Genomic DNA, 22,641 nt, shown 5'->3' on the forward strand with positions numbered 1-22,641 from the left:
TCCAATTTTTTTTTTCTTCCATTAGTGGAAGTGCTGGTGCACAGCCGTAGTCTTCAAAACAGTGCAGAAAATTTATATGGAGTAGCTAATTCTTCTTGGGTTCATCTGTTTGTGTGTGATGTTCTTTCCAAGTTATCACACCACAATCAGTGATGAAGTGCTAAGCAACCATGTAAGGATTTGACTGTGCTCAAAAATCTCATGCTGAGGTGAAGTGGGCTCTCCAGAGCTAACTCAGAATCCCAGAAAGAGTCCGTATGTCTCAGTGCTACGAGGGTTTGATGTTTTTCAAACCATAACTCAGGGCTGTGCAGGAACGACACAAATGAAAACACAAAATTCCTGTTGTTAAAATATTAGAAAAGTTTGCTAACCAACTTCTGGGAACAAATTAGGCTACCTAGTAACCTCAATAACCTCAAATTTTATACCTCAGACGTATGCTTCATAGGAATGATTTGGAACAATAAATTCACATCTATTACAGGCTTTCTGGAATTTGGTAATCCATTACAAAAAGGAAAAAAATTGAAAATGTTTCATAAAAGTCAGATGTTACTATAATGTCAGATCATCATACATCTCTAGTGATCATACTAATGTATGCACAGGTTTGTAAGAGAACCAAAATGAGTGTAATGCACACAGGATTAAGGATAATCAGGACTGCAGCAAAGGGAGCAGTCTGATCCACCGGTGAGAATGACTGCAGAGCTGTGCAGCTCCTCTTCCTGACTCTTTGCCCACTTGGACAGTTTAAATCCTTACTAGCAAGGAAATGTGAGTGGAGTTTGGTTTTCCATGTGATGAGGTGCTTGTGGAGACCAGAGATACCCCTGGTCAGGCAGACAGCTGGGGTTACAGCTTACTGTAGCTGCCCTGTGATAACCTGTGCTGACCCACGAATCAGAAGCCCTATTTAAAGCAGAAGAATGTGGAGAATTTTGATGTGTAAATTCTATACAAACTCAATATTGTTGGAAGACTGTGGGGCTCAAAGTTAAATTGTGAAGAAGGTATATTGGTAGGAAAAATATGTGCATCCCAAGGCAAATAAAACCATAGGCAGCTATAGGGTCTCACAGGAAAATTGCCAGCATTTTTCTCTTAATGCTTTAATTAATTTCAAAGAAAAACCATTCATAAAAGCATAATCTAGCAGGATTGATTTTTTTAAACAGCGTACATTTTCCACAGGATGCATTACAATTTGTAGAACAACTCTTAACAATTGTTATAAAGTGTACTGTGTTCTGCCTTGATAAAGTAAGTGGAAAAACCTATCTGAAGAAATGTTTTCAGAAGGGACAGGAGATTAAGATGGCTTTCTGAATTTCGTACAAAAGAAATTTTCAACTCAATATGTCTTGTTCAAGAGATGTAGATTAGAGAGATTTATCTGTCAAGCCATAAATTGAGGAAATCAATGTATCTAGAATGCTGTTTATTAAGTATCAGATAAGTTCTTAGTTAATGAATATTTTGTGAACCCTGAACATTAAACAGAAGTTCTTAACAGCAGGTGGCTTTCTTTAAACAATTGTAAATTATGTAGTCTTAAATATTACGTTATATGGTGGGGATAGGTTTTCAAATACATACAGGTTTAAAAGTGATAGGACATGTGCACAAAAGAAAAAAAAATGTTATAGTTGTCAAACTGTCCTAATTCAATCAGTTGGGATGAAATGCTTCCCTTGAAGTTGTCTTCTCTTGTCGAGAAGGTATCTTGAACCTGTTGAAGATCCCAGCCAGTCTTTTATTTAAGGATGTTACCTGTTCCCTTATTACTGGTTGCAATGCCATGTGGTTCATCAGTTGGCATTAGTCTCACCGTTGTTTACCTCAACCACTTGGCTTAAGTTATATTGTGGAACTTATTACAAATATGAAGATGTAACGGTGTAATTGGACACAGATGTTTGCCAGCTTGCTCTTTTCTAAAGCATATTTTAAGGCATTTCATGAGGCATAGCACTTTAAAAAAGAAATTAAAAAAAAATCCACTGCTTTTTGATTCTTATACAGGTGATCTCCAGAAGAAGGCAGAGTCAGTTATTCGTATCATTGCTGAATAATACTTCGGAGATTTCAAAATGAAATCACTCTTATTTGGTCAAGTGTGTGCACACAAGTGTTGAATTGTGTGTTACAGCTGATAGTTTCAGTGCTGTGTGCAACTTTGCAGTTCCGTAATTATTTGTTGTCGTTCCAGTGTCTGCCTGGGCTTTGAAAACTGACTTTTTGGAGACCTGGCCTGAATGCCACAATGTAAATGGACTTTCCTTGCAGTATTGGGATGTATATTTGGGTACTGGAGTACTGACTTTGTGAGATTTGAACTTTGCAGTAACAAAGGAGAATGAATGTATGGGCAGGTGGAACATGAAGAGTTCATCTTGGGTTTAGGAGATGTCTTGCCCTGTATGCACTACTGCAGGTTATAGAGCAGTTCATGCGGTGATGGGTTATGGGCAAACACTGTATTGGTGGGCAGTCGAAATTGTCAGTATTAAATTTGATTACCATAGCCACAGTTTTTCATCTTGTAATTTTCTATTAAGATTCTTGAAAATAACAGTGGTGTAGCTATGACTGAAGATCTATCATGATGATTTTTGTTTAAGAACTTGCACAGAATTTCTCTTTTTCTGACAACAGTTAGACATTTCCCTGGGAAAGTGCTAGTATAATGTTTTTGGTATGATTTTTGTATTGTGTGAATCGTTTTGGTCAGGTTTATGTGTGTATGAGTATGTATGTATGTATACGATAAAAGTTTTAAAGGGTCTAACCCAACCCTTTTTCTAATTCTTTAGGGAAACCATCTGGAATCACCGAGTCAGGTTTCTTGAAGACAGAGTCCTGAGCTCCTGGACATCTTTCACCATTTGGAATGCTGGCAAGCAAGGGAAGAAGCTCTACAGAAGCTTGTCACCAGCTACTCGGAAAAAGGTAAGCCATTAAGGGTAGGTAAAATCTGTACAAAATTGTTTTCTTCTCCCTCATATGCCTCCTTGCTTCTTCCAACATAATGTAGCAACATTGTCATAGAATATTACAAATCCAAAGTACTAGATGATGATAAATATAAATTGGAAAAAAAACACCACACACAATATTCTTAACATATTTCTTCTTTTAAAATGCTGTATTACATTATCCAGAGTGGATGGTGTCTATGTAGTGCAGCATAAGCACTCTTGTTCCTGCTTGCTGGTGACTAAGTGCAGTAATAGCTTAGACACACCATAGCACTGCTTATGGCTGCTGTTGTGTAATTAACCATTGCAGTAGCCAAGTACCCCAGGTGAATTGAGTAACTATTTATTTGGATGGTATAATACTAGACTACTTTGTCTAGGATTATTCATACATGTATTATATTGGCCCGGTTCCTGAGTGGATACTGCATAGGTCCCTGTCAGATGCTGAGCAATCTGGTTTGTATTATGATGAGAATTAGACTTCAACTCACTTTTGAAAAGCTTGATTGTTTAAAAATAGGGGTGGGGTATGGGGGAAACAGGCGAGTAGACTGTTGTACGTGAGTAATCCAGTTTACAATCAATTGAAAACATGGAGGTCACCTAGAGTTGGTGATGGGGGATATTTCTCAGGAGAGGTTTGTCTGAGAGTTTAAATACCTTAATTTTATAGCATTTTCTTTTGTGCAATAGCTTTTTTGTTAGATAAAGGCATTAGGGCTGATGTCAAATGGCTGTTTCTTATAAAGAGCCACAGAACATTAATTTTATTACCAAATGTGTTTTCCTTTCTTAAAAATATGGATGGGAGGACAGAATGACAAATATATATATAAAAACTTGATTTATATGCTTGCAGACAGACCACACACATGTAAAAAGAAAATAGAGGAAATTTGTATACCCATAGTTGAAATTACTGAATAAAAATGGGAAACACTTGCACAGGAAACATACAACACAGGAATTGAACGTGAATTTCCAGCTTGATATTCCAGTGCCATCCTTTTCTCATTGCCATCATGTGGGAGTGGGTGAACTGTACTTAAGTTCTTTTCAGTACCTAAAGGGGGCTTATAAAAAAGATGGAGAGCAGCTCTTTGCTCAGTCAGGTAATGACAGGATGAGGGGGAAGGTTTTAAACTAAGAGAAGGGAGGTTTAGATGAGAGGTTAGGAGGAAATTCTCCACTCAGAGGGTGGTGAGGCACTGGAGCTGGTTGCCCAGAGAAGCCATGGATGCCCCATCCCCAGAGGTGTTCAGGACCAGGTTAGATGAGGCCCTGAGCAACCTGAACTAGTGGGTGGTGTCCATGCCCACAGCAGGGGGTTGGAACTGGGTGATCTTTAAGGTCCCTTCCAACCCGAGCTGTTTTATGACGAACTGTAGGAAGTAAGATGAAATGCTGTGTGTCTACAATCAGTTACTTTATTCAAAGAGAACAGAACTGTCCATTAAATGTTTTGAGTTATCTTGGTCATGCAGTGCAATGTGTACATGACAGGGGGTGGTGGTGGTGTGTTTATCAAAACATTCTATTTTGCTATTAGCTTGCAGAGTACTTTGTGAACTCTTCTGATTTACTAACAACCGTTGTACTTTTCTGTCTATTAAATTATAAGAATTAGGAAATAAATTCTATGGGAAGAGATGGTAGCCTATCTGCTAATGCTGTGCAAGTAGTGATTTATGAGATGTTAAGGAGAAAACAGACTAGATTGTTTTAGATTGTTTTTTAGCAGTGTCTCACTGTCTTACGTATTGTTTTTTGTGCCAAGCCAAAACAGAGATTGACATTAAGATAGAACAACTCTCTAGCTTTGGGTTACTTTTGCCACCTACTTTAGTAGATGACTCATTTAGGATCTCACATCCTGTTCAGCAAACACAATGATAATTTGAAGATAGAGAGATGATTAAAAGGGCAAGAGAAAAATAATTTTTTTTTTGTGCTGTTTAGCTGCTGAAGAACCAAACTTACCTCTCCTTCAGTGAGGAACAACCGTAATTCCTCAGTTTGCTAGAACTGACAGTGTGGTTCTAATTAAATGAATTTGACATTCTTTCCAGCTGACCTTTAGATAACGTTTGCTTTGGCAATGTTGCAGGCCATGATACTATTTTGCTTCTGTCAAGGTTATAATTACACATATTCCAGAATGTTTTAGTTTGATATCGTAATATTGCATTGAACATTAACTCATTAATTACTGGATATTACACCAGATACGTTTAGCAAGCTTACATGCCAGTTGCAGTTACACATGCCAAATATGACTCATTTTGTCAGTGTGCTGCAAAAAACTGCTGCTTAAACGTAGTCATGGCCTGACCCTTAACTTGTATAGAGTAATTAAACTCTATGCAGTAAGTCTGGCACGTTATCTGAAGTATTCAAAGGTTTTCTTGACAACCAACAAAGATAAATAGCTTCAGAAAGTGACTCAAATCATCGTAAAAGAGATTAGGGTTCTATCCTTTGGATAGCTAACTTCTGATGAAATGAGTATTGTCTGTAGCGATGAAAACACTTTTAATTTGTTTTATGTTAGTGTTCAGGCTTGTTATAATTATAATATTGCCATTGTAACTTCCTAACTTTTCTGAAAGCGAAATCCCAAGCCTATACACCTCAGACAGAAATAAAGATTAAATGTTACCCTGAGGTTTCATAGTAAGTCACTGGCAGAAGACTGTATAAAGACATTCCAACATCTCACTTCTCCAAATGCTACTCAAAGGATTACGCTGCTGCAGTTTCAGGAGATAAATTCATAAATTTGCAGCAGGTAATTCATTCATAGAAGTTTTTATTTTAAATTAGTAACGGTAGAAAGAGGTTAGTTAAACTCCATGTTATACTTTTTCTCAAAAATCCTTCAGGTGTTTTGGGACTAATCCTCAACTCTTGCCAAGGACTCTAAAATCCTGTATGAGTAAAGCTGGTAAATAGTTGTTGCTTCATCCTTTCCAGCCCTAAAAAAAACAATGACATGCTTTTCCTGTCTCAACCATTAAAGAGTTAAATCTCTAAAGATTTAAAAACAAGAGTTAACCTTTCAGATACTCTGCTAATTATGAGAATAATAGAGTTTCAAAACCTAGCTAGCAGGTTGAGGGAGGTGATTTTCCCCCTCTACTCCATTCTTGTGAGACCCCACCTGGAGCCCTGCATTCAGCTCTGGGGCCCCAAGGCATTCACCAGGGCCAGAGGAAGGCCATGAGGATGCTCAATGGGCTGGAGCACCTCTCCTGTGAAGAAAAGCTGAGAAAGCTGGGGTTATTTAGCCTAGAGAAAAGAAGGTTCTAGGGAGACCTCATAGTAGCTAGTACCTAAAGGGGGCTACAGGAAAGCTGGGGAGGGACTCTTTGTCAGGAGTGTAGTGACATGACAAGGTGTCCTATTTCATTTCAGTTGGTTTTATACTTTAAGCCAGTTTAGACTCTTGAAAATTTCACTTTTGCTCTGTTTCACTGTTACTACATCCTTTTACTGAGATTCAGAATCTCATTAGAAGATCACAAGACTGATTTCAGTGGGAATGTGGAATTGCAGTAGGATTTTTTCTATATTGTCAGTAAGTACCTATATGAAGTGTGGGACACATATTCCTAAAAAATAAAACAAAGAGAACATACATTTCTAGTATTTTTACATTCCCATAAACAAAGCAATTATATTTCTTATTCTGACTGGGTTTTTGTGGGCTGTTTGAAAAGTATGAGCATGTTGCATGCTGGACAACATTGTTTCTAAGAAAACAAAATTTTGGTAATTCTGGGAAGCAGCAGTCTTTGTTTGTTAATACTCACTAACAACTTATTACTTCAGTCTGTTTGGAAAACAGTCTGAATTTGAATTATGACTACGTTAGAAGAGAAAAGGACACCTAAGTTGTATTCTGTCTCTTCCCTTACACATCTGTATGGTGAATAGTAAAATAATGCTTTGTCTCCAAAGAGTTCAGGCAAATATTCAACGCTCAGTATTTTTGCTAAACAGTAAAACAGGGAAAAAAATTACTCAACTACTAGCATTTTTTTATGAATTAATTACCAGGATCTCAGTATTCTTAGGGAAATTCTGTTTCCTGGCTGTCCCCTTCTTGATTCACACAGTTGACAGTGGTTCAGTATTAGCATTTCTGCAAGACTGAAGTCAAACAGACCTTTTTTTGTTTAAAACACATCCGTCTTGTCTATAATTTGCAGCTGAAGATGGAAACCAAATGTTTTTGGGATGCTACATATGCCTGGAGGGTTTCTGAGCTGTCTTGTCTGCTCTTTTATTCTCCATCAAACTTTAGCTAAAAGGAGAACTTCAGCATTAACATTTTGTGTCATTTCCGATAGCCGAAAATAGTGCTCAAGTAGCTAACAGAAAAGGAGGGGAAAAGGGCAAAATAAGCATCAGCTAATTAGTGGCATGGAAACAGTACTGGTACACATCCAGTCCATGAAGTTTCTCTATGACAACCCTATGTGCCACTGGCAAGCTTGAAAGCTTCAAGAAAGCGTTTTGTTCGCCCTTTTTCCTAGCTCATTAACCATTTAAAACCATCTGTATTGTTGCATGTTAGTTTCTCTTTACCTTTTTCTAGTTTATCCAGAGCAACATCACTAAGCCATGTACTTGATGCTAACCCACAAAACAAGAAATGTTTAAGTTTGGTGACATTTTGACTGAAGAATATGAATGGCAGTATAAGAGACTGAAGTGGGGACATGCAAAAGCAAAGAAACGAATGGGAAGAATATCACACTCACCTTTACTGTGGAGCAAAAAATAGATTGACAGTGTAAAAGCCAGTTAAGAGAGCACTCAGAAGAAAAGGGGAGAAATGAAATTTAAAAGTTTCATTTTAGTCTAGGTATAAGGCATCCTAAAGTGCAGCCTCGATTGTCATTTTGGACCACAGGTAATTCCTCATGCTGAAATACAGTAGGGAAATCTCTCTGCTGCTTCCATGCTAGAAGGTGCCTTTTTTGGACTTTCTCTTTTGTCAGTATGGATTGTGAGGCATGTATACCTGAAAACCTACTGGTATTACTCAGTTATCTGTCCTGGAGAAATTAGAGACTTGCAAGTAGTTCCCACGCTTATGTCTAAAGGCAGTTGTATGTTGTCTGTAGTAAGGGAAATTTTGTACATACAATACTTGGAGGCTAATTTTGCATGTTGGAGTCCGGCATGAATATTCTCTTCAGTAACTTTGGTAGGTACATGTGTAAAGACAGAAGATAATGCTATCTTTGATGGCGTAGTGTTTTTAAATGGAATCATGAAATGCATGCTTGTAATTTAGAGAGATGCACAGCTTCAGTGCGTATCAGCCCCCGATACTGAAAATCATTCAGACTGTGTCTGAGAGCTGCTTGCTAGCTTTGTGGTTCCCCTTGTGGCATACTGAGGATGTTCCAGGCTCTGCGTGTCCCTTATCCTGTTTGTCATTAGTTGTATCTATTTAAACTTACATTATAATGCCTTCCAGTACTTTGTTTTGACATGAATGGCCAAAATTGATTTAACTGTTGCAGAAATGTATATTAATGCACTTCCGAGGCTTTACACAAGTATGAATGAAAGAATTATAAATAGTAGAATTGGGAGGGTCATTATAAGTTTAAAATGCATGAAAGACTGCGTGAGCAGTAGGAGACATGAAGAGAATGCTGTAGGGAAGATCTGCTCATATAAGATTTGCTAGAGAGCTTTCAGACTGTCTTCTTTAAAGATAAATTTTATGAGACCATCTGATGCAATCAGGAAGGAGAAGATACTATGTGCAAATGACCATGTATCAAGAGAGTTGTCCAGTTTTTCTAACATGGTCTACTAAGATGCTCACTCTCCCTTGTAGAACTTGCCTCTCGTACCCTTCCACCTACAGCTGTGACACATCTTCAGAATTTGCTGTGATTAGGTTTTCTTGCTCTCTGTAAATGATCAGTATAGACTTAAAGGCGTATCACAGGTGAAAATAAGATGAGGGAGTAAAATCCTATGAAGATCTTTACCATAAGAGGACATTATTAGGCTGATTAAAATCTTACAGTTTTTGCATTAGAAAATCTGAATGCAATGGGAATTTTAAGGAAACATTCCTTCAGTAGACAACAGGGCAGTAAACAAACCAAGTGTGAAACAATTAAATCTTGTATGATAGTAACACAGTTCAAACAGCTAGCTAATTACAGACGCACTCTAAGCCCACTCTTAGTGACTTGTTAGGTTGTGCATTTGGAGTAGGGTTAATCTCCTGCCCACTAATCTCCCTTTACCACAGGGAGGTCTGATAGTCCAAGCCTGTGTGTCCCTGCACACAGCTGCTGTGTTTATTAAAAAGAACCAGCCAGAGACGGGCTTTTATCTTCCTCAACTGTGTCTTCCCCTGGCAGGGATTTGAGTAAATATCTTATCTTTTGGGCCATATAAACTTTCTCTTATGAGGGAGAAAACTATTTCTTCTTTTCCCTTACTCCATTATGTAGCTTGTGTGTAACATAGATAGCGCCGTCTTCCAGTTTTCAGCTGAGAGAAATAATAGGCTTTTTTGTTGTTGTTGTTTTGGAATTGTACAGATTGTCATTAAAGTGATGTTTAAAGCAAAAGTATGTAAACATATGAATATTTCCTTAAAACTGAAGTGTGATCTGAGGATTCGGCAAGTTTCAGTGGTGTCACATTGTCAGCTGCATTGCAAAAGAGCTGTTTTGCGAGGAGGAGGAAAAAGAAAACTGCTTGAGACTGCTTTATAGCTTTCTAATTCATAGTTTCCTCCCTAGGAGACAGTAGCTCATGTATGGATAGATGGTCTTCATAAAAGATGCAAGATAGGAGCCCATTAATGCTAGAAAATAAATACGCAACTCTGGGCTAAGCCTAATAATTCAACGTAAATAGCTCATATAAGCCTGATGCCTTGAGTTTTCCTTATTGGATAAAGAACTATGTGCAAGTCCTGTATTTATCTCCAGACATAGATTTTCTTTAATTGGAAAATAAATAGTGTGTGGCAGAAAAACAGTCATCTAGCATTTTGGCCACCCACGTGGTGTAGTCTGGCAGAAAAATTGCCCATTCAAGTCAGACCTGTTTTTATAGTTCTGTAGATATCAGATTTAAGCTGGCTGAATCCATTGAAAATTATATGCGGGGATATCTTAGTAGTAACTCCAAAAAAGGTTTGAGTCAGTTCTGTCTTCCAAGGGATGTTTGTCACAGACTTACCTGTCTGAGAATTTTTTCCACTCGGTTGCTGTCAGCAGGAGTTTCGTGTGGTGGATCGTGTGGGGCTGGGTGCTCAGCATGCCAAGACAGAGTGCGTAATTTTCTACACATAATAGTATGAGTGATGGCACAGTATGAGATTAATACTGCAGTTAATATCTGTTTTTGGTTATCTAGCACCATTCATGCTAAGCAGAAATCTGCCTACCAATGAAGGTTTCATGTTAAGTGTATAATAACATCCTGAAGGTGTGGAGTGCAATACTTTCCAGCACAGATCTTAGAGCTGAATTCTCAGTTACTGACATTAAAGTGTAGGTAGCATTTCACTTTACCTTATATCAAAAGTTGTTTTCCTTTTTTAAATGATCTATAGGAGTATAAGCAGCTGAAAATACAGGCTCAGTTATTGGAAGATTATCATCAGACAGTATTTATACCCCAAACTTTGCTCAGTTGTCACTGAAAACACATCCTTTTAGAACTGCTAAATTTTGTTTAGAATTATTACAGCTTCTAGGACAGTAAGACATTACTGGTGGAACTGAGTTTGGCAGAGTACTAGAGGATTGTCAAGGTGGTTAACGGACTGAGAGGTGTAACTAACAAAACAGCTAAGTAACACTCTTTATACCAGATTTTCCGCCTGATGGCCTTCATATACCTAAGTATCTATATACATGTAGATGTGTGTGTATGTGTATATATAAAAAAGACATGAAGACGAAATCTTGGAATGTAGTTTATTATGCTCAGTTCTTGCTCATCTACAGTCCATACCATCTGATTTTTCAACTACAATAAACTATAATGGTGGTCAGGGAAAACAGAATGAGGAATGTGGAGTGTATTAACTGGCCCAAGCACAGGGGAAAAAAAAAAGAAAACATAAGAAAGATCTCAGTTCTTTGTCTTTGTGCATGAAGGAGTTGTTTGTGATTATTACTGCCTAACCTAGCCTGCATCAGTCAGAGACCTTGTACAATGTCTCTGCACTTCTGGTCCTTCCCTGAATTCCCTTTTGTTTCTTCATTTACTCATACAGCCCCAAAGTGAAAATTTAATATTTCCTTAATGTTCCCTTCTTTATTTCTTGTGGTGCCTGTTTTCAAGCAGTGTACTTTCCAAGTATGAGTGTCTACCTCTAAGGGAGTATTCCCTGGTAGTTCCAGGGACTGTTCTTGCCCACTCTCCGCTCTCTAGTTTGTTAGCTCTGTTTTCCACACTGAAGACACGTGGAACCCAGTTTTGTTCCTCTTCAGCTTTGCCACTGGGCTGTACAGATGGTTCTGTCTGTTGGGAGTGAAATACCAATGACGAATGCACAAGTTCAGCATTGTGACACTAATGCTCTTGTGTCAGTGTTCCCCTCTGCTCAAACAGAATGAAGTCACTTTAGGTAAACAAAAATTATCTTAATCAAAGGAGGAAAATGGGAGAGAGATGTACGTAGATACTGAAAGCAAGCCAGCCTTTTGTAGCTTTCTCTAATTTAATAAATTAATAAACAGCTGTTGGGCTTTTCAAATTTTCTCAACATTAAGTGTTGTTAATCAATTTTTAATGCAGCAAGTTAAAAAGATAGGAAAACTGCACTCCAGCTATCTCCAGAATAATTGATTTCTGCAAGATCTTAAATACCTTAACTGTTCTGCTTCAGTGTAAAAGTTCTGCGTAGACAATAGAAATAGATCCAATGTTAGCCAGAGGAAAACATTGCTACATTTATTTTAAAAAGTTTTCTGAAATGTTACTAACAACTTAATGGTTCAAAAATGAGGACACTGTGTATTTTGGATTGCAGACATTTACTATGCCTGCGTATTTATGAGGAACGAAAATTAAAAAATCTGAAATATTTGGCAACTAAGGTTATAAATAATGCTTCCATAGCTACAGTAAGAATAACCAAAACACAGCAGCAACTATATTAATTATTTAAGCAAGAAATTTGCCAAAATTTTCAGTTGAAAAATGCAAACTCCCAAACCATGCGCACGATTAAGGATGTTGACAACGATCTAAGTGTATCTGTGTAAAGAACCCATTCGCATTTAAAGAATTCTGCTGTTCCAGAGGTAAAATAGGAATTCCCAGACTTGGTGTGTTATGGCCTAGAACAGAGGCTGGTATCACCAGAGGATCTGTAGCAATAGTGCAGCACTGCTGTGCAGGAGGCATCCCTTGGAAGTTACGTGCTGGGACTGGACAGAAAGAGGAACGTTTGTTTTATCTAATCTTAGGAGTGAGGAGAACAGTCTATGTTTGTTTGTATTTACTCAGCATGTCACTGAGGATGAAGTAAATGATCTCATAGGTATTTTCTCTTACACAATAACTTACGCCACCTGTTTTCATGTTCACAAAACCATAATGTGCTTGTAGCCAACTGCAGACACTGCCTATCTCATTAAAATATACACAGAAAGGACTTAATATATTTTTAAGCTCCATAGGAGGACCATGGTGCATTGCTCTGTTCGTGGTGTTTATTCACATGCCCTTAGCAATACATGGATGTGCTACAGGCAAAATAACTGCTGGCAGCAAAGAATGGTATTAAAGTGTTCTGCTTCTCTTTTGCCAGGTAACTGCATTTTGTGATGTTGATGAAAAGAAAATAACAAGAGGATTCTATACTTTTGAAGAATCTGAGGTTAGTTACAAGTACTTTTGCATTCATTACTGTGATCTGAAATCGTTCTGGGAAATGTGATGAAAGAATATATCACAAATTTTAAATATTATAATAACTCATTTTGGTAAGGAGGACATGACTAGAGGTTAGAGGTGAGGAGGCTTTGACTGCCTAGGAGACTAGATAGCTGGGGATTAATACTGGAGTGCGAGCTGTGGAGCCAGAGCCCCTGCCTGTGTTAGTCACAGGAATAATACCACCGCCTCATCTGGCAGGGGGACAGAAGAACTCTCACTGAGTACTGTTGTTTCAGATAAGATATTAAATCAGCATGAAGTGTGATTATTCAGGAATATGTTTTATACAGATGCCTCTAGACCCCACAGGAAAGAACAAGTAGGCATGGGTTAGAGGAGTTACTGAAGCAAACTTCTTATCCTATTGAAGACAAAAATAGAAGGAAGAAATACCATTTCACAGATCTCCATGTTCTACTGTTAAAAAATTATGTTAATAAAAAGCATTATGGCAGCAAGTCTCTTCAAAAGAGGTCAGCTTTCAGGTCTAAGCAGACAGGCAGGAGTACCTCATGTTAACTGAAGTCAGCTCAGAAGGACACATGTAAATATACTCTGAAAGTGTTCTGATGATGGGGTAAAGCATGGCCTTCTCTGACAGTTTGTCTTTTAGGTGGGAGTAGAACTTGACTCATGATGGACTAAAGTCTAATGATAACTAAAATAAAGAAAGTTTCAGTGGTTAATTGTAACCTATCTGTATATTGTAGTCATACTGTGCCTGAATAAGACATTAACTGATAGGCTCCTTTGTAGCGTAAAATTGTAGGAAGTGTTTTATTCCGTGGAGAAGGAAGAATGTTATTTAGATAGCAATAAACAAACCATATAGAAGAAGTAAAAACGTTGTCTTGTTGCAGTAGTAATTTCATAGTAGCAATTAGCTCCCAGATCTGGAGTAAAGTTTCACCCAGATTCAGTCCCTAGAAAAGTCGGTGAAAAGACAGTTCTGTTTCACTGGGCATTGGGTCAGGTCCTGGGAGCGCAGTCTTCCGAGAGCGCAATTTGACGTTGTAGCTTAGCCAGTCTGACTGCAGGGGTGGTCTGACTTTGCTCGCTGGCCTCAGCCACACACTCCCACTGCTTTGTTTATACTGGGTCTAGCAATTTTGTGGCTAAAGGATAAGTTGATTCAGTTAGCTGATCTGGCAGAAAAGAAACCCTGAAATAAGAAGTTTTCCAGCAAGTTATCTTGTGAATCAAATTACCCTGAGGTTGCACGATCCTTGTATCTGATGGGAGTAGGCCTGTAGGAAGGGTAGGGGGAAAGGAGGGGCATCTCCTCAGATGCAGCTTCTGATTAGACTAGCGTAATTGTAAAGTCAAATTCTATACTGGGAAGCTAATGAGTGCTTTCAGCTGCATGAAAGCAATCGAGTTGAGAATTTTGACCGGGAATACTGACTCACTAACTACTGCTGCAGTAATACTGTCAGCATAATTGTTACAGATCCTGTGCTTATGTCTTCCCAACACATAGCCATCCACCCAGATCAGTCATAAAGGAGATTGTACTGCAACCTGTTGTGAATCCTTAGAAAATTCTACAGCTTGGATCCGTGGTGAAGACCCGCTTGGGCATAAGCCATTTAACAGCTCCCCCTTAAAGGGAAAGATTCTGCTTTTGTATCTGCTTTTTGCCTTGTGCCTCCTCTGATGCTTCTCTGATGGCACTGTAAGCTCAGTAAGCTGATTCAGCTCATTAAAGGGGCAGAACATTAACCACCCAAAAATAATATCTATATGTATGTGTATTTGTAAATGTGTATGTATATATATTTCAATGTGGTAAGCTATTATAAGAGCATAACTTGCAATCAGATCAAAGAGGGAACTGTTTGGGGAAAGGGCTAAAAGATAGATAACCTGTAAGAGAGGAGTGAGATCTTCTTTCAACAGCAGAAAGCTGTTAATTTAGATCTGGTATAGTGTATAACTTCCTTTGGAGAAAAAGCAGCTGTATTGAAAGGTTGTGGTAAGAAAGTAATGGGTATTGAAATGACTGGAAAAATAATGAGTGCAAGCATGTGACAAGCTGGACTACCTCAGAATCAGCTTTTAGTAGCTCCTAAAATTAAGCTAACAAGTAACCCTGTATGCTTCTGAGTTTGACTGTTCTTCTTGCAGGAGAGACCAAAACCAAAAATTCCAATATGTCACTTCAGAGAAGCAACTCCACCTTTCATTATCTGTGTGAAGCTGGTGAGTAGCCTGAGCTGTATGTACAAAATCAGTAATTGCTCCTTATGAAAATTAATTTCTATTTACTGGAACTATCTTTTTCAGCTTTTACTAATTGAATGGTCCTTCTATGAAATTGATTGTGCAGATTATTTCAGGAGGTTGAAGCATCAGTATTAAGAGAAGTAGTGTTAAGAATAATGAAGGCTAAAGCTTCTGTAAAGGAGCTTGGGTCTGTTTTACCTTCTTGCCCAGCAACATTATATGCACAAATGAGGATGTACAGTCGGCCACCTGGCCTCATTTATTCCTAAAATACTGCAGTCCGATGTACGGCAAAGGCTTTGTTTTTTAAATCAGGCCTTGAAAGCCATTTTGTTTGGCACTGCCAATTCTGAAGCCTCTTCCATGCTTGACTGTGCTAACCTTCTCATTTCAAATGGTTTAATTGGCTGAATAACATAACTAGAAGATGATAACCGGCAGCAATTTTGCTGTTATATTTAAAATACCACAGCAGTGTTATAACACAGAAGATATAAAGCAAAAGAGCAAATACACTGTAGTTGTAAACATCAGTTAAAAGGTCTCTAAAAGTAACTAAAACTTGTAGTTGTGTATAAACACAGATACTCTAAAACTGCACTAATCTGTTCAAAGATAGATTAACCGACTCTCCTCTTGTCCAGTTCCTTCTTAACTGAGCCCTCCCAACTTTACGATCAGCTCTGAGATCGTAACTTGCAGTTGTAAAGCCAGACTGAAGGTACCTTAGGGCATTATCATGTGCTGTTGGTTGATAAATTGTTGGATAAGCTAGTAATATTACAACTAATTTAATTTTTCATACTACATATAATGGTGGGTGGAAGTCCCTAGACAAAACATCTGTGCAACCTGTTATAAAGCACATTTAATTTGTGAAGTCCTTACAATGAGACCATTATACAACATCTTGCCTGAAAACTCTAGTCCATGACTCAGTGTATTTTCTGCTTTTTGCCACTGAGCATTTCCTACTTGCTGATCAATGAACACTGTAAGCCATAGTATCTTTTAAGTAAATTTTATTGGAAATAGAATTTGACCTGCTTGAAATATTTTTCAGAGTTTCTGAAATTACTTCTAAAACCTACCTTTGAAGCAGCTCCCTTTTAGCTCACATGTAATAAAGCCAATAGCCATTCGTATGGGGGCAGCTCCAGAAACTGCAGGCAACTTATGTCCTTACTCTTCTCACTTTGTGATTGAATTACGCAGTCAACTGCTACTGAGGTTGGTACCATAAAAACTGATGGCAAAAATACCCTAGTGCAGAGATAGATAAAGCTCAGTGCGCATGGACTTTCAGCAGCATTGTACACTGGGAAAGTAAGAATGGCCAAGTGGACAAGAACAGTAATGAGAATAAACTTGCATAATAACATAGCGGAAGTCCACTACAGAGCTTACCTCTCTACAGATTTTAAACATAGCTGTTAATAGTATGACCTCAGAGTACACACCTACGTCATCATACCATATTATTTTTTGAATGTTATAAAGACAAAGAATCAGGTTATTAGAAGGACAAAGACTTTATTAACAAAACAAAGAGCTGAAACCAAGTATTTCTTTAACTGTTATCACATGAGAAACCACAATGTTAGAAAGAAATAAAAAAAATAAAAAAATAAAAATAAAAATAAATAAAAAAAATAGATATCTGCAACAAAGTGTAGGAAGTGTAAAACCCAGTAAAGAGAGAAAAGGACTTAGAGGGTCTAATGAAGCAAGCAGCACTGTTCTGAGCCCCCCCTCCAGAATCAAGTTTGCTGAACCCTCCCTATTGCTACCATTGGGCTGTGCAGTTGATCTTGATGAAGAGTTCTGGCAACCTCTTTCAGCCACTGTCATACTTGCTGTATTTTATTACTATTATGAGTCTTTGTGGAGGCAGGCAGAATCCCCAAAACCCTATTCTTAGTACTTGCAAGGTTGTGCCTGGATTGAAATTGCCACACTTTTCAGTTCTAGTTTTGTCATGGAAAGTAGTCTTCTACCAAAACAAAACATGCTGATAAATGTCTGTGGTTTAAAATATTCAGATATCCTGTCTGTAGCAGCTTTCAAACTTCTAGGTCTTACCACTAAAGGAAATGGTTTCTAAACGGGCTGAGAAGAGCAGAGTATTGAACTTTCATTCATCTGCGTTGCCATTGTGCAGGCCAAGTATAACGCCGCGGGTTAGTCCTTGCTGTGTTTATAGACTGAACTTGCCTTGCTTTCTGTGCAGCCTACTTCTGAAGGAACAGCTAAAACCAAAACTTCCAGTTCTTTTCTTTAATCACCACTCCTACACTTCCCCTTCCAGCATGCTTTTTTCTAATTGGGAGCACAGAAAAAAGTAGGATGGGGGCTATGTACATAAATATTAAGACTGCATAAAATGAAAAACGTTTTATACTTTGTGATAGCTGTTTCTGCCTCTCTGGTGCAATTCACTGAGATTTATCACATGGAACTGTGCAAAAAAAAGAAGTTGCTGTTATGAGTTAAAGTCCCAAGATGATGCGAAAGACATTACCACAATCAGAAACCTAAAATTCCTCTGCAAAAAGGCTGCTATCCTTGTGTGTACCACGTGGGGAAAAACAATTCATGTGTTTGCGAGGTTACAGTTTGTATTTTCAAACTATCTAGGGTAAGTAAGTTTACCCAGCTCTGTTTCAGGTCATGCAGCAAGCATACCAAAAAAAAACAAACAGTGAAAATGACATTTCTTGTGCAGACAGATGCCAACGCAACCCATGCAACCTAGCTGGAGGCTCTCCTTGGAACTGGTTCGATGTTGTGTGGAACAGCTGGACGTTTCTGTAATGCAGAACTGGCTGCACAGCCTCTTAGGCAATTTCTTAAACAGAAGTCATTAACAAGTTCCTAAACATTGCAGACTTCTGAAGTTATTATTATTTACCAATATAAAGTTGTCAACATCCTTCTGAGGAAGAAAGTGTTCTGGGGCCTTATTGTTTTTTGTTTTGCCACTCACATTTTTAGTTTTGGTACAGACAAAAACCTGCCTGTTTATAAGCAGTGCTAAGAGGGTAATTTCGACGATTAGATATGTTTATTAATTAAGTGGGTTGTTTGCAAGAAATGACTCTGATGGCCATGTACTTGAAGCAGTGTTTGCTTATTTATTTTTTCTGGCAGTCCTTTGCTAGCACTGGCATTACTTCGTTGCCACATAAAATCATTTTTGAAAAAGCAGTCGTTCTGTTTGATTTTTGCTCAGTTTTAAAAAAAAGCTTTTAAAATGGCTTCACAAAGGCTGTAAGCTGGAAGTCTGTGCACTGCGTGTGTGTGTTTTGAAGTTTTTGCTCAGGAGCATAAAATCGTGGCTTTGGCTTGTCAGAATTGTGTAGCAGCCTGCAGTACCACTTCATCTAAGGGTTTGCACTGTGTATTTTCTCTTGCTTTGAGGTAAAAGCAAAATGCTTAGAAATCACTTATTGTACCCTGTTTTGGCATGAATTCCAAGTGCTTGAAATGAAAGGGATTTTCTAGTATTCTGTCTCAGTAATTAAACTAGTTGGATTGTGGAAAGTTTTCAGTAAATTCACTGTTAGACCAGTTATTCTAAAACCCTGCCTTGTTCTGTCAACTCAGTCTTGCGCTCTGGGAATGGAAGATTTGTTTTTAACTCTCCTGCTTGATATCACATCTGGGCTCATTTTTAATTTTAACCCTTCTTTAGAGCAGGTTGATTGTTCAGCAAGCCAATCAGAACTGTTCCATACCCTATGTGCTAACTTGGGTAATCTTGGGTTTATGAAATCATTAGTGGAGACTAAAGGTCATGATCAATGCCTGCATTTCTAACTAGAATTCCCTGTTGACACGAGTTTTGCACATGGACCAATGGCAGTTTGAGATTTGAACTGAATTGCAAAACTCAGACCGGGTGCTTCAGAGAACTTAAATACTGTCAAGTATTCTTAATTTCAAGAAGTAGAAAAAAAGTACTCAACATCTTTCCCACTCAGGGCCTTATCAATCAGATAAGAAACACGTTACCTAGGTGAGGCCCTTGCTTAAAAAGTCTACTCCTGTGGGCCCTCGCTGCTCTTCGACAATTCATTAGCTATTATCACTGTTCTTTTAATTGTTACTAAACATCAGAGCTCAAGTAATTTTATGACTGTGGTGGTTTTTGTTGATGTTCTGGATCAGATAATGTTGTCTTCATATATTTTGGCATTACCAGTGCAAAAAGAAGATTGTGGCAGATATATGAGAACGGCATAGCAGAGAGGGGAGGTAATCTCTGCTCTTGAGGCATGGCATGCTGGGTTGAGCAAGAGATATGAAATATACTCATGCAGCATTTCCTTTCATGTATAAATTCAAGCAGGAGAAACAATGAAGCAGTTTGGAGGGGACAGGTCAGCTTGTTTTGTAGTTGGACTGACTGGTGAGATAGCCTTGTTCCTTGAATGGAAGGCTTCCAAGAAACAAACACGCAGCTACTACGTGAGTATGTTTACAAGCAGTTCAGCTGATGGGGCCAAGCTGGGAAGCTGGATATGCAAGAAGTCCTCTATGTACATTAGAACCCTTAGTTTCTGATCTCAGGTTCATAAAAGATCCCTGAGCAATTTCTTTTGAATCCAGTTATTCCAGAATGCCAAAGTCCAGCATTCCAGCTCCTTTAATTCCAGTTTGGGTTGGGTTCTGTTTTCATAACTTCCTGGTGTGCCTTGTTACAACTTCAATATGGCAGCTCTGAACCAACCAAAAGAACACTGAAGTAAATTTGTTTACCTACAGCTATAGTTAATTCATTTCTTGTGACATTCCTGGAGCAGACTTAAGGAGGAAGCCAGTAGAGGAGGCCAATGTAGAAATACTCAGAAACGCTGACGTTGACATGTTTTGTAATGACATCACATTCGTGTTAGGGTCTATTTCACTGCCTTCAAAAATGACTCATGGAGCAAACCTACCAGGCTCCTGTTCAGCTAATGCAACAGCAGCTTAAAAGGAAATACCTTTACCTACGCAAAGTATTTCAGTTGCTTGATGAAAGGTTTGTTTCATCAGCCAGGCTAATCATTGTTCAAAATCTACAAAAATCACTGTTTTGGCAACCTCATTCCCTTGGTCCGTTCTCTGCAAATTGGAAAACAAAATATGCCAGAGTTGCAGATGTTTATCTCCAGTGCTCTCTCAGTGTAGTTCCCTGTGTTCTCGACTGCATTGGAATGAGTTGTCTAACATCCCCCTACACACACCCAAAGATACTAACATGAACACTAATTTCTTACCGTAAACTTAATTTTTGAATGGAAACATTTCTAAGCCTTGTTTTATTTATGTTTAGCTCTGCAAATTGGACTTTCTGTCTGTGGGCTGAAAAAAAAAAACAAATTACCAAAAGCTGTTACAACCTGAAATAAATTTGTCTGGTTGATTTCCACCCCCCCCCCACCCCATAGGATTTGACAGGAGGAGCATTCGAAACAAACTTGAATATGCTGAACTTGAAGGAAGGTGTGGATTATCATCATTTTAACTAAAAACCAAGGTAAGGCAGTGACATTGAAGCTCTGTGTGTTATTCTGTATGTGTGTGTGTGTGTGTGTGTGTGTAGGAAGACCAAAGTGTTCAGAGATTTAGATCTTTTTTGGTAATTTGTGCCTCATTAATTTAATCCTTGCTCTGAGTAACTCCCTTTTAAGGGACCTCCTAGTTATGCCATTGATAATGGTATTTACTCATTTTACTATTGCACAACACTTGTCTACCAAACTCTGATTGTTAAATTGTATTTCTAATTCAAGTAATCATCAAATACAGGCCATAAGACTACAAGAGGACTGTTACCATAGGGAAGGCTTAAAAATGCACCAAGCAAAGCCTATAACCAACGGACATGTAGAGTGTTCTGTCAAACACTGTTTGGGGCCCTCAACTGTTCCCTGCTATTGGCTTATTCCCTGCTACAGAGAGCAACAGCTGGTGCATTGCGAGGTAAAGCTCTGCCTGCTACTAGTACTGAGATTAAAGCATGGCAGCCTCTAGTTCAGGACTGTGAAAAGTAGCGCACGTATCATCATTTCTAGTACATTCTATAAGGAAAGTAATGACACTGCCTAACACCATAGGCTAGGGGATCGTGAGTACTTCTGCAGTACTGCCTGCAAGTGGCTCCTTTGGTGCATGCAGCCACTGAGTGTGCGTTTGTTTAATAGTTAGTCAGAGAACAACACCCATCTGCCCTGAATTTCATCTGCCAGTGCAGGTTGCATGTATACTCAAAAAGTGTTAAATTATACATGACGAATTACATTATCATCTTCTTCAATAATAAAAAATCTTAGAGCAAGACAGTGAGACGCGTTAAACAATTGCTGCTGTTTGTAGCAGGTACTTCACAGAGAAAGTGGTTTGGTTTTAGCTCTTCCTCCTGAATTTTAACTTTCAAACGTTCATAGATGTATATATATATATATAAATTGCTATTCTACTTGAAGGGCTGAGATAGCAGGATTAACTAAAAACACAAAAACCAAGATGTAATTACAATATCATGTTACCTGTGCATTTGCCCTACAATCACAGTAGTCTTAAAGATAAATGTTACAGCCATTTCATTTTGTAGTCAATAAGGAATATTCTGAATTCCTAGCAGTTCCCTGTAGTACTGATTCACCTCTGTATTCTTCAAGGAAAAAAATGAAGTTTCAGTCCCTAGAGCTACTTTACTACATTTGCTTTATTTAGTTATAGGAAGAGCTATTAGACGATGCTTTGATGTTAGCTGAAGCAAAACCTGGATTTTTTGTTTGACTTTGGTGTAAGAATGCCATATTTATCTATAGCTATAATGAAATTTTCCTGAAGGTAACGTATCAATAAGCATGGCCATTCTTATCTCAAGAAAAAAAAAAAAGTTAAGAGAGGAGTGCAGCCAAGTCAGGTTTAATACTTGATGTGTGTACAGCAAGCACAGGTTGAATGGTGGCTCCATTCAGAACTGTAGAAGTGTAAATCATTGACAGCAAAAAAAAAAAAAAAAAAAACACTAAAACCCAACAGGTCAATTGCGACAGAAGTATGAAGACAAACTGCCATCTGGTGGCTACAGATAATGAATTTAAAAAATGGAGAACATAATGAATCTTTGTTGCCTTCCTATGGCATATCTGCACAATGCTGTAAGACATAATCTCTGCCTCTTATTTTTGTTAAACAGTGTACTTCGCAGCTCATGCTGAGAATCCAGTTTGTCAAGATGCCGCAGCACAAACTCTTTCAGTCCTAAGGGCACCTGAACCAAGAGCTTCAGTTTGCAAAGCAGCAGTCAGTGCCTGCAACTTTATTGTGCTGAACTCTACAAGAGAGAAAGAAAAAAAGAGGTCATGTGGAGTAACTGTTGATTTCAGCTGAAATTAAATTAATTCACCTTTTCTTAATGTTATGCTTGGCTTTCTCTGTTGCTGTTTCTCTGTTCTCAGGATACGTGAGCTCTCGAAGAAGAGCA

At 38.3% G+C, this 22,641-nt stretch overlaps 2 protein-coding genes across 5 annotated transcripts in view; one reads left to right on the plus strand and one right to left on the minus strand.

Annotated features, from left to right (window-relative positions):
• Positions 1 to 22,578, plus strand: part of B3GNTL1 (UDP-GlcNAc:betaGal beta-1,3-N-acetylglucosaminyltransferase like 1) — a 124,301-nt gene extending 101,723 nt beyond the window's left edge. For all 4 annotated transcript variants that reach the window (XM_035561862.2, XM_035561861.2, XM_035561859.2 and 1 more), the window contains 5 exons: positions 2,820 to 2,955; positions 12,805 to 12,873; positions 15,060 to 15,134; positions 20,594 to 20,682; positions 22,354 to 22,578. In XM_035561862.2, coding sequence (XP_035417755.1) covers positions 2,820 to 2,955; positions 12,805 to 12,873; positions 15,060 to 15,134; positions 20,594 to 20,674 — 361 coding nt within the window. In that variant the 3' untranslated portion in view covers positions 20,675 to 20,682; positions 22,354 to 22,578. The remainder of the gene's footprint in view (positions 1 to 2,819; positions 2,956 to 12,804; positions 12,874 to 15,059; positions 15,135 to 20,593; positions 20,683 to 22,353) is intronic.
• Positions 16,672 to 22,641, minus strand: part of TBCD (tubulin folding cofactor D) — a 132,836-nt gene continuing 126,866 nt past the window's right edge. The window contains exon 40 of the mRNA XM_035561857.2: positions 16,672 to 22,491. Coding sequence (XP_035417750.1) covers positions 22,477 to 22,491 — 15 coding nt within the window. The 3' untranslated portion in view covers positions 16,672 to 22,476. The remainder of the gene's footprint in view (positions 22,492 to 22,641) is intronic.

This window comes from Cygnus atratus, chromosome 18 (assembly GCF_013377495.2).
Source record: "Cygnus atratus isolate AKBS03 ecotype Queensland, Australia chromosome 18, CAtr_DNAZoo_HiC_assembly, whole genome shotgun sequence".
NCBI lineage: Eukaryota > Metazoa > Chordata > Aves > Anseriformes > Anatidae > Cygnus > Cygnus atratus.